The sequence below is a fragment of the Hemibagrus wyckioides genome, linkage group LG03 (genome assembly GCF_019097595.1).
Source record: "Hemibagrus wyckioides isolate EC202008001 linkage group LG03, SWU_Hwy_1.0, whole genome shotgun sequence".
Classification (NCBI taxonomy): Eukaryota; Metazoa; Chordata; class Actinopteri; order Siluriformes; family Bagridae; genus Hemibagrus; species Hemibagrus wyckioides.
The window spans coordinates 18,883,642-18,903,621 of NC_080712.1; the positions used below are offsets into that span (position 1 = coordinate 18,883,642).

Genomic DNA, 19,980 nt, shown 5'->3' on the forward strand with positions numbered 1-19,980 from the left:
TTATCTGTCAAGACCACTTGCTGTGTGCCGGTATGTAATTACTGTTTAACGTTAAATTACATTGCGGTTTAACTGGCTCGTAATTTGGAATGAGACATGGAGTTTGAGTGCCCCCTAGTGCCTAGGCTAGTCTATTGCACATAGCATACATTGTATTTATTTTAATTATCAATGGCTTGTTATGTGCACACTATAGTGGTCTGTGGGCTAAGACAGCTGGCATGCCAATAGTAGGCTGCAAGCCTGCATGATAGTTTCTCTTGACTCCTTGCATGTGGTTTAGTTTTATCTTTATGTTTAGCTCAATGTTTGTCTGCGTCGCTGTACTTTGTCTGTGTTATGTGTAGCACCTTTGGTCTAAGAGGAACGTTGTTTCATTTCACTGTGTACTGCATCAGATATATATGGTTGAAGTGACAATAAAGCTTCTTTGACTTTGACTTTGACTTTGGTTTGTTATTTTTGTTTTGTTCTTTTGTGATCCCTTTAGTGTGTATGTACAGTATTGCATACATTTCTTAGTATTGTGCTGCTTGTGCTTGATTCTCCTTAAAATTACTTAGTGTGTATAGTGTGCTTATGTCTTTTTGGATGCTGGTGTTTATTTTCAATAAGACATTGTCCCTTTTTAATGAAAGCCAGTTCTCCTGCTTCTTCATATAACAAACCTTAGCATCTTAACTGAATTAATGTGCATATTGCTTAATATTTCACTGGCTGAAAGTCCCAGTGTGGTGTAATTGCAGACTCACTCTATAGTTGCAGCCCTTAATGTGATACCATCACGCCACATTCTGGTGTATTCAGGAAGATTACTTTAGGGTATTGCATCAGCTATTAATGTAATCCATCCTTCTATCTTCAGCACATTTGCTGTAGTTGTATACCTGCTTTATAGTTACAGTATATACTGTAGTTGCAGCTATTAATGTAATTCCTCCTCCCTTGTCTACGCAACCACAGAGATCATGTTCGGCAGATAAGGACCCGGTTTAACAAATATGGCTGGAAAAATTATTGGTCTGCTTATAGGTGTTTTAATTGCCAGCATAATTGCTTTCCTCATGTATTGAATGGAGTGGCATGATAGCATAATGGGTAGCACTGCTGACCTCTGTGTGGCATCTGTCTGTGTGGAGTTTTGTATATTTTTTCCATGTTCACTCCTGGTTCTTCAGATTCACTGCTTTCCTCTCACCTCCCACACACATGACGATAGGTGGATTGGCTAAACTAAATTGTCCCTAGGTGGGAATTCATGTGTGTGCACAGTGCCCTCTGATGGACCGGCGTTCTATCTGGAATGAATTGTCCTGTCTTGAGCCCAGTGTTTCCTGGGAAAGGCTCCAGACCCACTGCAACTCAGAGCCAGGATAAAGTTTTTGCTGAAGATGAATGAATGTAGTGAAACAGTGTACTGTTTATAAATACTATAAATACCAAATGTACTCAACAAATTATTCACACATTTGTACTGCTGCTTACACAGTAGAGACTACAGATTTATAATGTTTGGTTGCTATTTTAAAACACTTTATTTTAAAAGTGTTCAGCCAAAAGGAGAAGAATCACTGAATTAAACAGTACTTGCCTCAACACTGATGTAAATGTGATAAGACTCAAGAGACTGATGTGGATGATGCTTGGTACTGAAATGTACTTGATATACTTCATATATCTGTTCCATAACTATAATTAATGTGTTTTTCCAATAAATTGATTATGATACAAATTTAGAGGTAGGCAGAGTTTACAGGATATAGCCTGTTCACTGAAATTAATAATAAATTAGGTTTAGATCATTTCAAGTGAAGTAATATAATGATAACAACAGAGTATCCAAAGACTCCACAGCTATTCAGCTTTAGATATACTGAATTCTAATAATATATAAAGGCTATTATCCCTTTTCAATAACCAGACATTTCTGAGAGGGATTTCTAAATAGAATCAGGAAGTGGGATTACTTAATCGTCTATTTGTCTATTGTCTAAGATTAAAAATGAAGGCTTGTATAAAGGTAGAGCATTTCATATTTATTGATTTATAATTATTTAAATATATTATTACAGATGAAATTCTCTGCGAATTAAAGCTGTTTTTAGATGTGTTGGCATCTTTCAGCATAGACAGAACAGAATCTTTAGATGAAACCCTCTGACATTTTAGGGCTAAGCACGTTTTAAAATGCTAGTACATCTTTTTAAGATTCATATAAAAGAGAAACACACTGCAGTTCAATTGAACATATAGATTTCAGAACTTCATATAATGGAAAATAATGAACCATGTGAATGGTATCCATGCCTTACACTCATTCTCTACAGGACATTTTTACTTTATACACATGACTACAGAACACTAGTTCCAGTCAAAACACACTGAATGTACGGAAGTCCACTGGGGAAATACTAACTATTTTTATTAGTTTATTTAAGACCTACATTTTTATAAATCAGCATGCATTTATTTTGGTATTGCCTCTAGGGGGATTCTCATGCCACAGTCTCACAAGCCAGACTTCTAGCATTCACTAGAGAAGTGATTCTCAGCATTTGTTTTTTGGCCAGTGAGCCCAATTTAAGATTAAAACTTAACTTTGCTTTGCCCTTATCAAATTAATTCCAGTTTACTTTAATGAAATCCACTGCTATTTACACACACAATCTATCTATCTATCTATCTATCTATCTATCTATCTATCTATCTATCTATCTATCTATCTATCTATCTATCTATCTATCTATCTATCTATCTATCTATCTATCTATGATGGCATACTCTAAAATGCAGCTTAATAAAGACAAAACGTAGTTGAAAGTATGCACGTCATCTCTGCTATTACATCTAACATAAACTGCTAGAGGACCCAGTTGTGACCAGTGACCAAGTTTTACCTTTCTGGCTGTCTTGAGGTGTTGCTTTGGTATTTCAAGATAATGTTCCTTCTTCATAATGCCATCTATATTTTTATTTCCACCAGTCCCCTTATCAGCAAAATACCCTGTCAACATGATGCCAGCATCCCCATGCGTCACATTTGGGATGACGTTCTTCAGATAAAAATACATAATTTTTTTGTTCCGTATATTTAATATATATCATTATGGCCAAACACTCAAATGCTTGTTTCATCTGACCAGAGAACACATCTCCTCTGGCTTTTTGATGCTGGATTTAGAGTACCATGCACAACAATCCTAATGATGAATGTGCATACTTATATAACATAATTTGTGCCTCCTTCTTGAATGCCTCAGTGTGTGTGTGGTCCTCAAGATTTTTATATTTGCATACAGCTGTTTGTACAGACACTTGTGCTAGCTTCACTTATTTGGAAATAACTCCTAAGCAGGAATTTGTGGTGATACACAATTTTTTATGAGATCTAGGCTGAGTTGCCTGAATTTTTCCATGTTGTTAAGGGCAAGAAGGCATTCTCTCTAAAAGTAGGCACGTTACAGCCACAGGTGCTCTCACAGCTATGGTAGGTGGCAAGATTTATCAGGAGCTTCTAAAAGACAATTAATGAATATCTGGAATTTTTCAGACTGTATAACTACAGTTAATTGAGACGAATATAAACTTTTGCCCTACAAGAATTCTGATATAGTAAAATAATGCTGAAATATATTGTCTCTAATCCATTGTTTTAAAATAATAAGTGATGTAAGCAGAGTAGATGCCCTAATTGATTTGCCGATATCCTTAGTCTAGGTGGATATGCACTTTAATATAAGCTATAAGATGTGAACGTGCTATTGTTTCCAAATATTGCTTTTGTCATTATACACTGCAATATGTAGTGTTAATTGGGTATTTCTCTACTTTTTCTCGCCTTGATCCCATGACTGTGCTGTGCACAAAAATACCCTTTACCAATGTCCTGTGTAAATGCCACTTCAATTAACAGGAGAGTCTGTTAAAAACAAGGCTGCTGTGACCTGGTCTAAGAACAGCTCCAAATTAAATTAGGGTTTATAAAATTTTTACTACTAATAATAACCTGATAGTTTTAATCTTTATTTTAAAGATTTTCATAGACCAAAAATTTAAAAAAAGTATTATCTGTGAATCCTGAAACACTTTTTATGACAATGTTCACAGGTTTCCTGTTGAAAATACTGCACAGAAGTGCATATACTGTATATAGAAGTGCAGAGAGACTCAAGAGAGCCTATCAAAATGCAGTCTTCAGAATTCTGACACTTGTAGCCAGTGGGCAGAACATCTAAGACTAAGAGTAATGTATGCATGTCTTTCTGTCTGTCTGGAGCCATATATCAATTTTGTGTAATCTGGGGTCACATAGGTCTATTGGCTTCTTCTTTGTTGCCAATAGATGGCAGGATGTAGGTCATTAGACATTTGTAGTAAATCTTTCCATTGTCTTGTTTCTTCTTTCTCTTGCTCTGTGTCTTACTCCCACCCTTTCTTTTTCTCCTCTTTCATTCTTGTCGTTTTGATGATCTCATTGTTTATTTTTTATACTTGCTAAATGGATCGCACCATAAAGAATAGTAACAGATCATATTACGGCTCTCTTTATTTATTTTTTAAATCTTCATTTTATCTCTGCAATGCACAGCACAAAGACATCATGTCTCTGCTGCAGCTGTTGTCTATGCTTTAATGTCCAGACAGATGTAGTCACAACACTGAAATAAGAATTGTTTTCCAGCCTGGGCCTGGTTAGTGACCTTACTGAATAAACTTTGACTGAATAGGTCTGTCCTTTTCTGTAGACTAGAGGGAAACAGAGTGAGAGGAAAATTGCCTGATTGTGCTATAATGCACCTTTTTTGTATAAGCTGATTGATCAAATTCTCATTCAGCTTTACAATGTGTCACCAAAAGATAGTCTTTTGAATTCGGAACTTGAATAAAGATCATTATTTTGGGCCTGGCAGCTGTTTGTGGATTTCAGACTCAGAGCTATTCATATCAGTAGAACTGATCTATTGTTTGCAAGCGTGACCTGAATATTTGATGTTGCACATCATGTTACCATAATAAGAAGATAGAAAGGACTGAATGAGAAAGAGCCAAGTTTATGAGAGCCCTTTGTTTTTCATAAAAGTTTGTCTGATTAACAGGCTGGTCCTCAGACATGACCACCATGCAAAGCTTTTAGAATAAAACCAGGGTCCTAAGAGACTGTGAAACAACTCAACACATGAGTATGTTTAGGCTCTTACATGAAGGCTTGAACTTTATGCTCTGAGGATTTAATGGACTTGTAAATTCAGACATGTATGTGAAGATACAGCACCTCCTGTATATACTGCACTCTACTCATATAAACAAGCTTTACACTGTGTCTTGCACAAAGATGTCCATTTGGACTGGTGGCTGCTTCTCCGGTTATGTCAAGCAGAAATGCGAGAGGGTTACCAACATCTACCAGGCAACCACTGCATAACATAATGGCAATGTACAAACCAGAAACTAAAAACAAATGGACTGTCTCTTCATCACCATCTGTCAGAGACCTGAACTCAGCTCCATATGAGGAAATGACTCCCTCACTTGATTAGCAAGGAAGCTCTGGGCCACGTTGTTTTGCTGCAAGATTAAGTTTGTATTTTGATTTGCTTTAGTTGACAAGATCATATTCTTCAGAAACTCTGATTATTGTTGGAGGGGTTATAATATTACTTGTATTTTCCCTGCACCTCAGCCATGAACTGGTTACTAAAGACAGCACAAGATAAAGTGGACATGTGTGATTTTGTTGATCACTGCTGCTGTCACTTAGTTTCTAGTTTCATGCTGTGGAAGCCACTGGGGAAATATAGGATTTGAGAGGCCTGGTGAGATCATGGCTCCATTGACTGTCTCTCTGGGGACTACAACAGACAGACAGATAAAGGCACACACACACACACACACACACAGACTATGTATTCACACTTATGGATGAAGAAAACACAGCTGTAGGGAAGTGAAAATGGTTTGAAAGTATTGCTGAAGCTGATAGCATAAAAAAAAGACTGAAGGTAGACAACACACTATAGGTGGCACCGATCCAGCATCCAGGACCTGTATCTGGACCACAGCTTCAGCATTCTGATGAATCCAAGAGGAACTTACAAAAAGAACGTCTAACAAAAACAGCCTCAGTTCACAAAATCACTTCCTCATTGAACATAAATTGCAATGTGATTGGTTAATTCAGAGCACAGTCACATGTCCCATTATAAAAGGTTAATATTGCTAAGACAAGATACAGTACAATTAAAATTGAATGTGGCAACTCTCAGACAGCATTGGGGACATTTAAACAAAACATACTGAAATGAATTTTAATAAAAAAGAGGAATTAAGAATAAATAAAAAACACTGTCAAATATATACAAGATTGCACATAATTGTATTGATTACTGAAATGTATGTTGAGATGTACTGTATATTTTATGTACTGTATTGTATAATTTATATATTGCACATGGTATAAAACCATTAGAGACATATTCCAAATCGTATAATATGACAAAGTGAGCTTATAGTGTAGTGAATATAGCAGCAAAGAGCATAAGCTTAGTGTAACAGCTTAGTCCTTAACAGCTGTAAAGGACTGGGGAATTGCAGGTGGGATTCGAGGGTGATGGCTGCTACAGTTTGGGAAAAGAAGCTGCACTTCAGTCTGTTTGTATGGGACTTGATGGCCCTGTACCTCTTTCCAGACAGCAAGGGGACAAATATTCTGTGTTGTTAGTTGAACAGAGTCTTTAATGATGCTCCAGGCTTTTGTTTGAAGTCCGCTAAAAAGTGTATGTTTTGTTTTGTTTTTTTGTTCCTTAATGTTTAGAATTTTCATGGTTTCATTTTTCCATAAAAAATGCAATTTTAACAGGTGCAGACTTTTTATATCCACTGTCTTAAAATGTGTGTGAATGTGAAAACAAGCTTTTTGTCCCACGAGAAGTCCTTCCCACTTAGCGTCTGCTTTGTGGACATCTTTATCACCCTACACCCCCTAATGATATGTTTGGTGAGTTATGCAGGTGGTGAGCCTATGGAATGCATGGCTGGAGGGGGAAGAGCTGAGGTCTGAGGTCTCTGCAGGTCATAAGACTGTTTTGGGCACTAAACCACCTGGTGTGCAGTTCACAGAGAAAGGCAAGCCCACTGCTTTTTCAACACAGGGGTCAGCCCTTCACTGCTACCGACAGGAGAACAGTAAAACACATCAGTCTTGTTTTCTTAAGAAGGCACTAGAGAGCTTGATGTTTGACTTTCTTTGGGTAGGATTAGTGATGTCACTAAGTAAGCCCAATACACATGGGCATAGGTTTCATTCCAGAACTGAAGTATGCAGTATGTACAGCACTAGTTTTAATGGGGCTCTTATACTGGTGATTTACAGCTACTCCAGGAGTCACTTATGGCTATCTTTAGCAGCCTGGGCTTTTATGAGCCTGAGCTGATGACCATACAACACAGGCTCTGCTTTGTGTAAATAAACATAACCGGCATACCTGCCTGCATACCTCGCACACCAGCTAACAGAAACATACTTACTCCTTTCTAGTTGCATCATTCCTTGCTACTGACACTTTCTTGCTCATGAGCAGTTAAAGTTAAAGTAGTTATGGCTGCAAAACATTTCTGAAACAAATTGCATTGAAGATCAGTTTCAGAATAAAATTGCATTATATATTAACCAAAAATTACAGTAGCATATTCTTTTAGGTGGCATGTAAACTGTCCTCTAGCTAAACTTCTGTCCTGACCTGCAGTGGGTGGGTTGTAAACTATCTGTACTTCTGTCTACCCTGCAAATTTGCTGGTGTTGCTTCTCTTCTCCACCTAACTTGAATGTATGAATAATCTCACTATCCAGTGAGAACTGAAAACTGTAAGTGCAACAGACACGTTTTTCTACAAAATAAGATATCTGTTGTCTCTGTATGACAATCAAGTGCACTAAGTGGACAGTGCTTTTTTTTTCTTTTTAATTTATTACAGCGTACACACAACAGCTCTCAGCTAATAAGTGCACTTGTTCTCAAAACACCCTAATTGGGGAGCTATATCAAGAAGTCAAAATGTCAAGCAGAAACTATTAACTCTCACTGTTTGCAGATGGGGTGGACAGCTAGTGAATAAAACTTAAAATATTCAAGATTTGCTTGAAGTGAAGATTTCATTTTACTAAACTGAAAGTGCACATTTAGCTGCATTCTCATAAATCATACATACAGTGCAGTGCATTGCAGAATATTGCCGAATGACACTAATTCTACCCCTAGACTTAACTGGGGTTCCACGGATCCATTTTTGCAGCAAGCCTGCCTATAAAATTTCAGTGTATTCATGTAAAAGTGGCATGCAGTAGAGTAATCTGTTATTTTGAGCTCAGCTCAAGTGAAAATGGTGTATCCCTTTGCAACTGGGTCTGTTCCACTACACAGTCAGTGTAGTATGTCTTTAGCATTTTCAATGAGCTATTATATTTTTCCCCACATGGTTCTTACCTATATATTATCTTATTCTTTTTGACATTTTTTTGGAGTAAGCCAATACAACTAAAAAACATTATTTTATTTTATTTTATTTTATTTTATTTTATTTTATTTTATTTTATTTTATTTTATTTGTATTATTTTTCTGAAATGCACACATACACACAAGCACACACTATATGCACACATTTACTGAGGCTATACATAAACCCAAACATAAAGTAACAGCTCTTTCAGCATACAGTATAAACACAGCACAGGCAAGTGGTTTTGGAGCAGCGGTTATAATTAGGACAAGTGGTAAACAGGGAGCTAGTTTGTGCTGTATAGTGAGATTAAGCAGCCATGTGTGTACCTTCTGAACTGTTCTACACATATTATGTGGAGATCTGACTGCTGTCTTCAGCCCAGTGACGGGAAAAGGGATCTCTAACTGCTTACCTAGAAAGAGCCACTCCTTTTAAGGCCTGCGTTATGCTGTACTCTTTGCAATTAATATCGCTCCACACAGCATAGCTGACGGAGAGGACTTTATGCTTTATGAGATGTTTCAACCAGTGCCTACAGAACGGTTTAGCACCATAGGAATGTTGAGGCTCCAAATGAAACGCATGTAAAGCCATTCAGACAGATGAATACACAAATAACACATTAGAAGACTATGCTAAGACTAAAGAATGTCATACATGCTGCTGAAGCAAAGGTTTACATTAACTATGTCTTCTTAGAGGCTGGAGGAAGTTTTATGGACCACTAACAATAATACAGGGTAAAATTGCTAAAAAGTTTCCTAAGGAGATAATATAAAATGTTATGAGTGTGTGTCCTGGCTTTGTGTTATAATGAGTGAGGCTGAGCAATGAGGAATGCTCACTATGGGATTTTTCATGCTGGATTTAAAATGAAGTACACATCTGATAGAACAAAATCAATGGGCTCTGCAAAAAAAAAGTGTCAAAGCAGCCATCTAAAAATACACCTAGCATGACACGTCTAGGGCAGTGAGAAGTGATACAATGTGAGACAATAAGTTAGATTAGAGAGAAGCAGATGGTGATGGGAAAATCAAGATAGTTAGGGAGCAGGAAACACAGCATGGTGAGTTTTACCAGCTGACAGAATCTAAGCAGACAATAAAATGTTTGAGTGTTAGAAGAAAAGAGACAGGCTTTCCTCTGACCTGGGGATTCCTGAATGTGCCAGCTTACAGCTTACAGGCAATCCCAATATTTCATAAGCACATACTTGAAAGGTACTAGGCAAGGCTGCTCCTTAACACAGCTACATTAGCCAATGTAATCTGTAGTTCAGGTAGAAAATTCTCATATTTTAATCAATGGCAATGAGAATATGTACTTTTGTATTTAGTAGCTAAATGAAATAGTAGCATTATAATCTGAAAGCAAACTTTAGTAATGTATATATGGAATCTTATCTGATGAGAAAAAGTGAAAGCTTATATTGGTTCACTGGTGCAAAAGATGACTGTTTGCAATGAGTGAAAAGGGAAGATTCATTAATTAATTTTCATTAACCACTTTATCCTGGTGAGGGTAATGGTGAATCTGGAGCCAGGAACACTGGAAAGCAGTATCCCAGTACACAGGCAATCTATTCCAATCCACCAGAGCAATATACACACACACAATCCTGCACTCCTCCACACCAAACAGGAAGATTTTTTTTTTCATTTGGGGTTGAATGAATTGAACCAGTACTTACAGTATACATTTAAGCAATATAGCATAAGCAAGAGTGCAGTTACATGAATAAAGTCACAGCTATGTTTCGGCATAGGCACATGCCCACAGCTAATCACAGCTGTGCTAATATTCAGAATAACCACACTCTTGATCATGCAAAGAGAAAAAAAATAAAAAATGATACTGAGTACCTGCCATTACATACAAAATATGGGCAAATACCATTAACCCTTTAATGTCCAAAGCAGTGGAAAAATTCTTACTTTGCATTTTTTATTTAATTTGGTCAATAATAACAAAAATATATAACTTTTTTTTTTTTTAACAGACCCCATAATTTTTAAATATAGGCCTCTACCAAACGGTTGCCCAATCAGCTTTGGTTAGGTCAAAAATTTTTATTAATGAAATATAGTGACTCTACCAAACGGTTGCACAGAACGTTAGGTACTTCTGTTGAAATGTATATATTCGTATATGTATTGTGTCTTACTTTTCATCTTCATTTTATGGGCTTTCATATTTTAAGCCAAAATATGAGTATATAACTAAACAATTCCTGAAAAGCCTTGTTTGCCCTGCCCACTGATTATGTCACTAACACTACTGTAGTAACTGTTTCAAAGTAGGAAGTGGTATTTTATGTATTGAACACAAATGAGTGGAGTGATTAATATAGTAAAACATCCCAGTGTGGTTACATTAAATAGCAGCACTCATGGAACACCACACGACCTATCAAATTAGTGGACAAGAACTAACTGTTTTATAATGGCCTATGTATTAGCACACATTTATTGCTGTCAGCCATATAAGTGCAATATTAGAAACACTAATCTGCATCTCATTCCAGTGGCAAGAAAGATGGAGAGGTGACGCCAATGTCACCTTGTCCATTAAATCTTGCCTTTTAGTGGGTAGTGTAACAAGATTTAGATGAGTAATGTCTGCTTCTGCTCTTACCCAGGAGGGCACCCTCAAACACCTGTAATATTATCTGTCCCTCAGGTGAACAGGGGAACACTGCCACTGCATTAATGCATAGTACCACTAGGGCAAGAGGGTGATGCGCAGAGAGAGAGAGAGAGAGAGAGAGAGAGGGAGATGCTGCACATATTTTTTTTTTACATTATAATAAAAAACAAATGTATGTATGTATGTATGTATGTAATAACTACATTTCTTTATTTACATTCTCAGTTCAGCATCAAGAGCCTTACAGATTCTAAATTAAATTATTTCATCCATTGTTTCTCATCATTCTAATATCATGTCCTTTCATTAGTTATTATGAGACGTTTTGACCATCTGGACCTACTCATAAGACAAAATTCTGTCTCCAAATCAGTGTCCATATATATGAATATTAGTCCACATAACCCAATTCATAACAGTCGAGTCGAGTTACACTCAGCTACGTCATTTTTTTCCTGCCACGTGACTCGTATGAGGCGCCGAGCTTCGAGTTTTAGCTCGACGTTGCGCTTTCGAGTGAGGTTTTCTGTAATTCCGGATTTGCTTCATCTCGGAAATGAATGACTAATCAGAGACGGCTGCGATTCTTCTCTCCTTCCGTGCTAGTTTTGTGTGTGTGTGTGTGTGTGTAAAGTGACGGAGCGGAAGAGGGATTGGAATTGCTCTCTGGATGAGAGGTGATCATCATCCCCATTAGCGCCCCGCTGCTGTCTCTCCTCCCGGTGAGTTCGATCGAGCGCAAACACGTGGACTACCGACACCGCTCCCTTGTTTCACAACAGACTTCTGCCTTCAAAAGTAAGGTCTTGTCGTCTGGCGACATTTCATTCACTCTTGCTGCGCGCATCTTGTCGCCTTCGGGATTAAACTTTTGGCGCGCCTCAAAGATGAGCGACCTGGAGGAAGAGTTTGCCAAAATCTTGATTTTGAAGGAGGAAAGAATTCGGGACCTAGAGAGGCGCCTGGCAGAGAGAGAGGATGAGATACAAGAGCTGAAGCGGAAACTGCACAAGTGTCAGTCCGTCTTACCGAGCGCGCAAGTGATCGAGCCGAGGACGCGACGCGCGCAGGGCATTTCAGCCGAGCCGCAAACGCACCAGGACTTAACGACGCAAAGCTTCCGCAAACACGCCAAATCTGACAGGTGAGCCATCAGACCTGCCATAATGCACTTATTACTGCGTGCTGTTTGCACACAATTACCCTAACTTTCTATGAAGTGATGTGATATCCTTAGAGGTTTTTTCACTAAAGAAAGCAAGCAAGCCGTTTTTTCCTGTGTTCTTGTGCAACTAAATTAGTGCTGAGAGTTTTTCTCTATTGTGAAAGATGAGTATGAATGGTGCAGCTCTTTCAGTTTTATTCGCTGATGATGACCGCGCATCTTTCTGTAAGAGGGAAAGGGGGGAGTGAGAGGAAGAAAGAGAGTCTATAATTGATCCAAACCATCATTGTGTTCCCAGCGGGCGGCGAGCACAGGAAGCTTCGTACATTATCGGCTTTTAGGGTCTAAACGCGCAGCGCCCGAGAGCCTGTCTGAGGATATTTAATACGCCATTAGAAAGTGCTCTGTTTGACCATATGTTCAACCCCCTTCCACCAGCTTCTGGTCGGATTTTTTTTAAACAGACAATATTTACTTTAAATGTGCATGAATAACATTCTGAAGGAAATGAATCAGAAAAACATAAGAACTGCTGGAACTAAAATATTTCATAATATTACACATGCATGTACAGCTTTGTCAAAAATAACCTTGTAGTTTTGGAAATAAGGGTCGCTGGTGTGGTACCAGCAATGTTATATCTCTGTAAGATTATATATGTACTGCATACATCTGGAGAGGTCATGTCTCTGTATCCTCTGTATCTGGGAAGGTGTGTGGTCTACATTCCCAGATTTCCCAGATACAGAGACATACTAACCTATCCAGATGTATGCAGTGATAATACTTTGATACCTTTATTTTTAATGGGATGTAATGTTTTTTTTTTGTTTTTTTTTTTTAAATCTTAGACCTTGATCATGAGAATCTTGAGAATCATGTCCTCGGCCAAGTGCCATAAAGTATTAAAAATGCTTATGCTAATGTCAGATAAGATCTGTCCACATGGGCTGTTAAAGTGGAGAGGTAATTCAGATAAACCATAAAACAAAAAATAGTCTACTTCTGGTAAATTACACTTGTACTTCAGTGGCTGACACACAGGCACTTTATATACCTGAGATTGGCATAATAGTGATTTAATTTCATGCACACTTACCCCAGGCTCATTATTATTATTATTATTATTATTATTATTATTATTATTATTATTATTATTATTATTATTACTACAGATATATTGCTTAATAAGAAATACCACAAGAGGGCAGCAACCTCATATTGTATTGGTTTTTTTGAACAAAGCGGGCTGGAAATGCGTAAAGCAGGTAAAATGCAGAGAATGTAAACAAAATGATTCAACACTATAAGGATTTTAAAAATCATCTATGCCAGTCAAGTAGTAATATTGGGCATGTGGTTTCTTTGTTTAAGTGACAAAGTGCTAACTAGTACTTACTACCTCAGCCCCCAACACCCCCCCCCCCCCCACCCCACAGTCTTATCTTATTGTAAACAAGAGTAACAACATTATTTAAGTCCTGCTACAGAGTGCTAGATTTTTTTGGAGCATACCCGAAGCACACAAATTTGGAGACAGAAAACATCTTTAGGTTTGACAAGGCCAGCCAAACTTTGTACAAACTCTAAAAGAATTTTGAGGGGAAAAAAACAGGAGTTCACAAAATGTTTGAAAAAGAGCATTTACCTAAAATTGACTGAAAGATAAGAAGGCCAACATGCAATAAATTTATTGTATCTGTGATGAACAGGTCCCTAAAGAGAAAGTTTGAGAGAGTACATGACCTGATTGTTTTTACTGGATGACTATGTGAGTCACATGTAATACTACAGAAAAAATACTGGATGTCTGATGCTGTGATGCATGGTGGTCTCTCAGACAGATCATAGATTGGACACAACTGTCCAAGCCAATAAATACTCCATGCTTTATCCCAAAGTCAAGCAGCATTATGGAAGCTACAGATGGCTTTTGTTATTCATCTGAATGTTTCATTTCCACAGTATCTGTTCAGAAATGCATACAAATTCACCACACTCAGATGGGCTTATCTGTATTATATGGCCATTTAGATTAAGCAGTTGGGTGATTAGTTGCTTAGCAATGGCCAAAAGAGAGACTCTACTATAATTTGTCCCCAGTTATGGAGATATCCCAAGGTGCCATCCAAATCAGGCCTTGCTGTTTGTTCAGTTGTCACTGATTCAGGGGTCAGAGACAGAACACTGGCTGTTGTGGGTCTGTGGCACCAGAGAACAGCAGCACTCATCATATTACAACAGATTCCCTTACCATCGATCCATAGAGGAAGAGCCAGGCAAGAAGAGTTTGTAGAGGTGAAATTTAAAGCCTGGGAGAGGTTTTCTGAAGGACATATACATATATATATATATATATATACCACTAGTCAAAAGTTTGGACACACCTTCAAATTCCATGGTCTTTCCTGATGTTTATTTCTTTCTACATTGTAAAACAATGCTGAAAGTGGCAGAAATACACAATAATCTCGTTTGAACAGTTGATATTGAGATATGTCTGCTACTTGTGCTCGGTAAAGCCTCTAATCTGAGGTGCTGTTAATTGGTGATTTCTGAGGCTGGTAACTCTAAATGAACTTCTCCTCTGAGGTAAGTTTTGGTCTTGCTTTACTGGGATGGTCTTCATGTGAGCCAGTTTCGTCATGGTGCTTGATGGGTTTTGCAAATGCACTTGACAATACTGTTCTTGCAAGAACTATTCCAGAACACCTGACCTTTGTGTCTTAAAATAACAACTAACTGTTTTTTGTTGTCATTACATATGGATTACTTAAGTCCATGTGTGTTATTTCATAGTTTTGAAATCTCCAGTATTGTTTTAGAATGTAGAAAATAAATCCCTAAACAAAAAACATTGAATTTAAAGGTGTGTCCAAACTTTTGACTTGTATATATATATAGTGACATCTTTAGCAGAAATAGCTTGATGTAAACAGTTTCTGTTTGAGTTTATCAGTTTCCTGTATCTATATCTTGTATTTGAGAGATATTTTGCTCCACTTCTTTACAGCTCTCTTAAGAGTTCTCTTAGAGAGTTGATGGCACAGCATCTCAGTGGGGTTGAGGGGGTGCTCAACTGAAACTCAATTTTTCTTCTTTAGCCATTCAGATGTTGATTTGCTGGTGTGCTTGGAAGCATTGCTCTGTTACATGACCCAATTATAGCCCAGGTTTCTGGACAGATGGTCTCGCATTTGTCTAAAAAATATTTTGGTATAAAATGGAGTTCATTATTGGTTCCAAAATAAGCCCAAATCATGACCCTTCTACTTCCATGCTTGAGAGTTGGTATGTGATGTTTCTGCAAGCACGGTGCTGTGCATGATGACCAGACATGTCCAGCTTGGTCATGTCAGTCAAATTATATTGTATCAGAAATCTAGTGGCTGGTTGAGATGCAGTTTTGCCATCCCAAGTTATGCTGTCATATTATTTTTGGAGAGAAGGGGCTTTTTCCACCTTATTGTGAAAATTATATATTTTTGCTTTTTCTCATGTCTCATATACATAAATGTTTAATGTGCTAAAAGAGGCCTATAGAGCTCATGATGTACAGTAGCTCTTGGATTTGTCTTTATATCTCTGAGCATTTAGCAGTCTGAATTTGGTTTGAATTTGCTGGGATGCCCACTTCTGGAAAGATTAGGAACTGTCTTAAAGGCCTATCATTTGTAAACAATCCTTCTCACTGTAGAATTGTGAGTTTAAAATGATTTGGAAATGATCTTATAACACTTCACACACTGATGACAACAGTTGTTTCTCTGAGATCATGACTGAAGTCCTGTCTTTTTGGCATGATTTAGACACACACCTGAGTGCTCCAAAACAACAATCTACCAAACTATTCTGCTTATAATGAATGAATGATTGGGCAAGCGGGTGTACTTATTTCTTCCCACCTGGTTTTTGAATGTTTGTTTGTTTATACTGTATGTGTATATATACACACACACACACACACACAGTAACAGTGTATATATTTCTAATATATATTTCTATTCCTATCCCTTGGATCCATATTTGTGTTTTCCCTATAGTTGCCCACAGTATGCATTTTGCACAATGTATGGTGTCCCCAAGATTGGAATAAAAACCTCTCCAATAACCCACGTTAGTGAAACTATAAAAGAAAATTGCTGTTCCTATAATGTGTACACCAGAGGGTGCCTTTGGGCCTTTGTTACACAGACATAATTCCCTATTCCCTTAAAGCCAGTTTATGAACCAATGGTGTTTTATCTTTAAAAGTTCTTTATCCTGTCTTGTGTTTCATACATTTTATAGAACAGTATACACTTCACTTCAAAATGCTTAAAGCAGTGCTTCTCTTAATCAAAATTCTTGAAGCAGTACAGCTTTATTTTAGAATAATAATCAAACTATTTAAGCACTGGGCAAATTAAGCAAATGTGTAAAGTACGTTTTTGGAACTTGTGTTTCTAACCACAAAACCCAAACCAGTTGTATAAATATAGAAACATTTCTGTAGGGTATCCACAGTGAGAGCTGTAAGAATATAGGACTTCCTGTTCAAGATTGATTCTCACACAGACTATACTTTATTCTTTCAAGCTGTGTAATGGTTCTATAATGGCAGTACACACATGTTGAGATTTCTGAATATATTATATATCTAAATGAATAACATAACATAGATGTAACATATATCATCTAAGTCTTCTCGTAAACTGTAGCAATAAAAAAAACCCCTAATAAATACCCATTATGTCATTTGTCATATATTATGTAGTATTATATCCCTGTACCATTTTGTTACCTGATATAGCTATACCATGTCAGTGTGTGTTATTATGATAAATATGTCAATTTACTTTAGAAACCTTAAAACCTCATTTACTACTGTAGAAAAGCATCAAATCACATTTCTTTTCTCTACTCATAGCCAAACCTGTCAGTTCCTTGGTGACCTGAATTCATGTATTTTTACATGGTTATTTATATTTTTATTACAGAATATTGATTGTTGTTGAAATAAGAATTTCCTTACAACAGAGAATTGATATTCCAATAAACTGCTCTCTGCACTGAGAGCGTTTTCACATGAATAATTCCATCCAAAAAACTAAGTATGCAAAATATATATATATGCATATTCATCATTTGCATAAATAAATAAAATAAATAAAAGCTACAGTACAAAAAAAAGTATTAACTGGCAAAAATTCACCTGGCACTTTTTTTTTTTTTACTTTACTGTAGAAGTGTAATGATTCAGTTACCACGTGATAACGCCTTTATTAGAACCTTCTGGGAAATTCGACCAGTGATGTATTTACCATGCCCAAGTGTGGAAAACGACATAATTCTCTATTGATTATATGTTGTAAAGACATAAGTGCCGTAATGGTCGCTATGGTAACCTACTGACGTACTATTTTTAATACTAGTTAGCAAGGTAGTATGTAGTTTAGTAGGTCGTATCGTAGTTGAGGAATCCTAATCGTGAGGAGTCCCGCTCCATGTGACGCACGCGAGAGAGAGAGCGGGAACTGTCACAGCGCGAGGACACTCCACATTCTCCAGCACAGATGCGCGCGGACTGCGCTGCCTTTATTGATCACTGCGCTCGTAACGGCACCATTTATAGAGGCAGCCCACTTCGCTGTTCCACCAGGTTAAAAAAAAATAATACATAAGCGCGTTGTTTCTCTGTCATCTGTGGGAAAGTTAGAAAAGTGTCGCGCGGCTGGGAGAGACAGAGTGAGAAAGAGAGAGAGAGAGAGGGAGAGAGTGTGTGTGAGAAAGAGAGAGCGCGCGAGCCATGGGCACTTTGAGGGACCTTCAGTACGCGTTACAGGAGAAGATCGAAGAGCTGAGACAGAGAGATGCGCTCATTGATGAACTGGAGCTTGAACTGGACCAAAAAGACGAGCTCATTCAGAAACTACAGAACGAGCTGGATAAATATCGCTCGGTGATCCGGCCAGCCACTCAGCGCGTGCACAAAGAAAGCGAGCTGCAGGAGCAGCAGCGCACCAAGAGGCAGGCGATCTCCGCCGAGCCCACCGCCTTCGACATCCAGGACCTTAACCATGTAACGCTGCCCTTCTACCCCAAGAGTTCACAGTAGGTTTACTCTAAAGCGACTTTCTTCCATTGAGTTTCTGCGTTTTGGTATACGCCATGCCACAAGTGGAGCAAACACAGTATATTATAGGGCGCAGGCTCCTGAACCTGGTTCTGGAGTACCATCTGTCTTGCACATAGTAGACTTTCCCCTGCTATAACACACCCACTTCATCTCATGAAGGGCTTTAAATTAGCTGCTTAGATGATATAGGTTTGTTAGGAGAAGGGAAATCATCTAAATGTGCAGAAGAGGTGGACCTTGGTTGGGAAACGTGCTTTAAAGTAAGAATGATAACTATTCTATCAATCCCAGCTGATTAAGGTATGAGATGAGGTAATGTAAAGAACGTCTTGTGTTTGTTTACTATAGTAACATGCTGTAGCAAGTGCGTTACAGAAATGGAAAGGATTGTTTGCAGAGGCATTATTAGTTCCGCTCAGTTAGGGTAAACTCTTAATATGTTCCCTGAATAAAAAAGCCTGTTCCTTTAAGCTGTTGATTCAGACTGTTGCATATTAACACATCATGCTCTATATGGAAGACATTTCCGTGTACCTGAAATGCATTTTCACAGCTGGAAGATCAGAAATAGACCTAACAAAAACCCAATGTGTGTGTACTGTTCAGAACAGTGGGCTACCAATTCCTGATTGCCGAAAGGCTTGAATATGCTTTTGTTAATGGAGAGATCATTTGCTTATCAAAGTAGTGGTATGTAAATTGATGCTGTGCGTCATTCTGGTGGCATAGCAGCTTTTCCAGCACAACATATTCAGATGACATCACTCCTAGTAAATTGTTGAAGTAAAAGTGGCTGAAATTAAATATGTAGTTAATGTTTTATTAATATAGTATCAGCAACAAAGTAATGCAGTAATAACTCGTTGATGTACAGTGTGAAAGCTGAGGGATTTGCTCACCTGTTGATTTACATATATGCTCTGGTAGGATGGATCTCTCTAATGTAATTTGCATCCAGGGAACGGAAAACAGTGGAAGTTGTGTCGTCTAGTGGGAGAGATGTAACACTTCACTTCTTACTCAATTACACAGTGGCAACATGGTCAGAAGCTGTGAATTTAACTCCAAATAAAGTATATATCTGTATTTTGTGTATATTTTTATAATTTGTGACATTGCTGTGTCTTTCATTTGTAGGTAATCATGAATGGTTTGTGTTTAGCACAAAATTCATTTTCTAGTTCCAACAAGATGTAACAACTGCATGTGAATATGTGCAGAATTTTTTAGGAGAAAATACAATTGGGTTAAAATGCATTCGCATGTTTCTAAACTAGCATTGAATTCCAAATGTCTTTTTATAATTTTTTTCAGTGTGCCAATATTATTTTATATTGTAAATAGGGTAAATAATAAAAATTATTATATACAAAATACAAAATAATGAGCTTTAGCCAGTCCTGCTTTATTGTCTAAATGATGTCATATGTAGCCCACTGACAAAATATATCAAAATATATACATATATAGTAATATGTGCATCCTTACTAAAGAGCAATCTTGAAAATTCTGTTTCAGTTCCGTAGCCATGTACATAACATTGCACCATGA

At 37.5% G+C, this 19,980-nt stretch overlaps 1 protein-coding gene across 2 annotated transcripts in view; it reads left to right on the plus strand.

Moving 5' to 3' along the window:
* Window positions 1–11,656: 11,656 nt before the first annotated feature.
* The window catches only part of prkg1a (protein kinase cGMP-dependent 1a), a 67,068-nt gene continuing 58,744 nt past the window's right edge, over window positions 11,657–19,980 (plus strand). The window contains exon 1 of one of the 2 annotated variants that reach the window (XM_058386463.1): window positions 11,657–12,290. In XM_058386463.1, the coding sequence (XP_058242446.1) occupies window positions 12,034–12,290 (257 nt within the window). In that variant the 5' untranslated portion in view covers window positions 11,657–12,033. Of the gene's footprint in view, window positions 12,291–17,668; window positions 18,405–19,980 lie in introns of those variants that run through there. The other variant, XM_058386461.1, reaches the window with a different exon arrangement.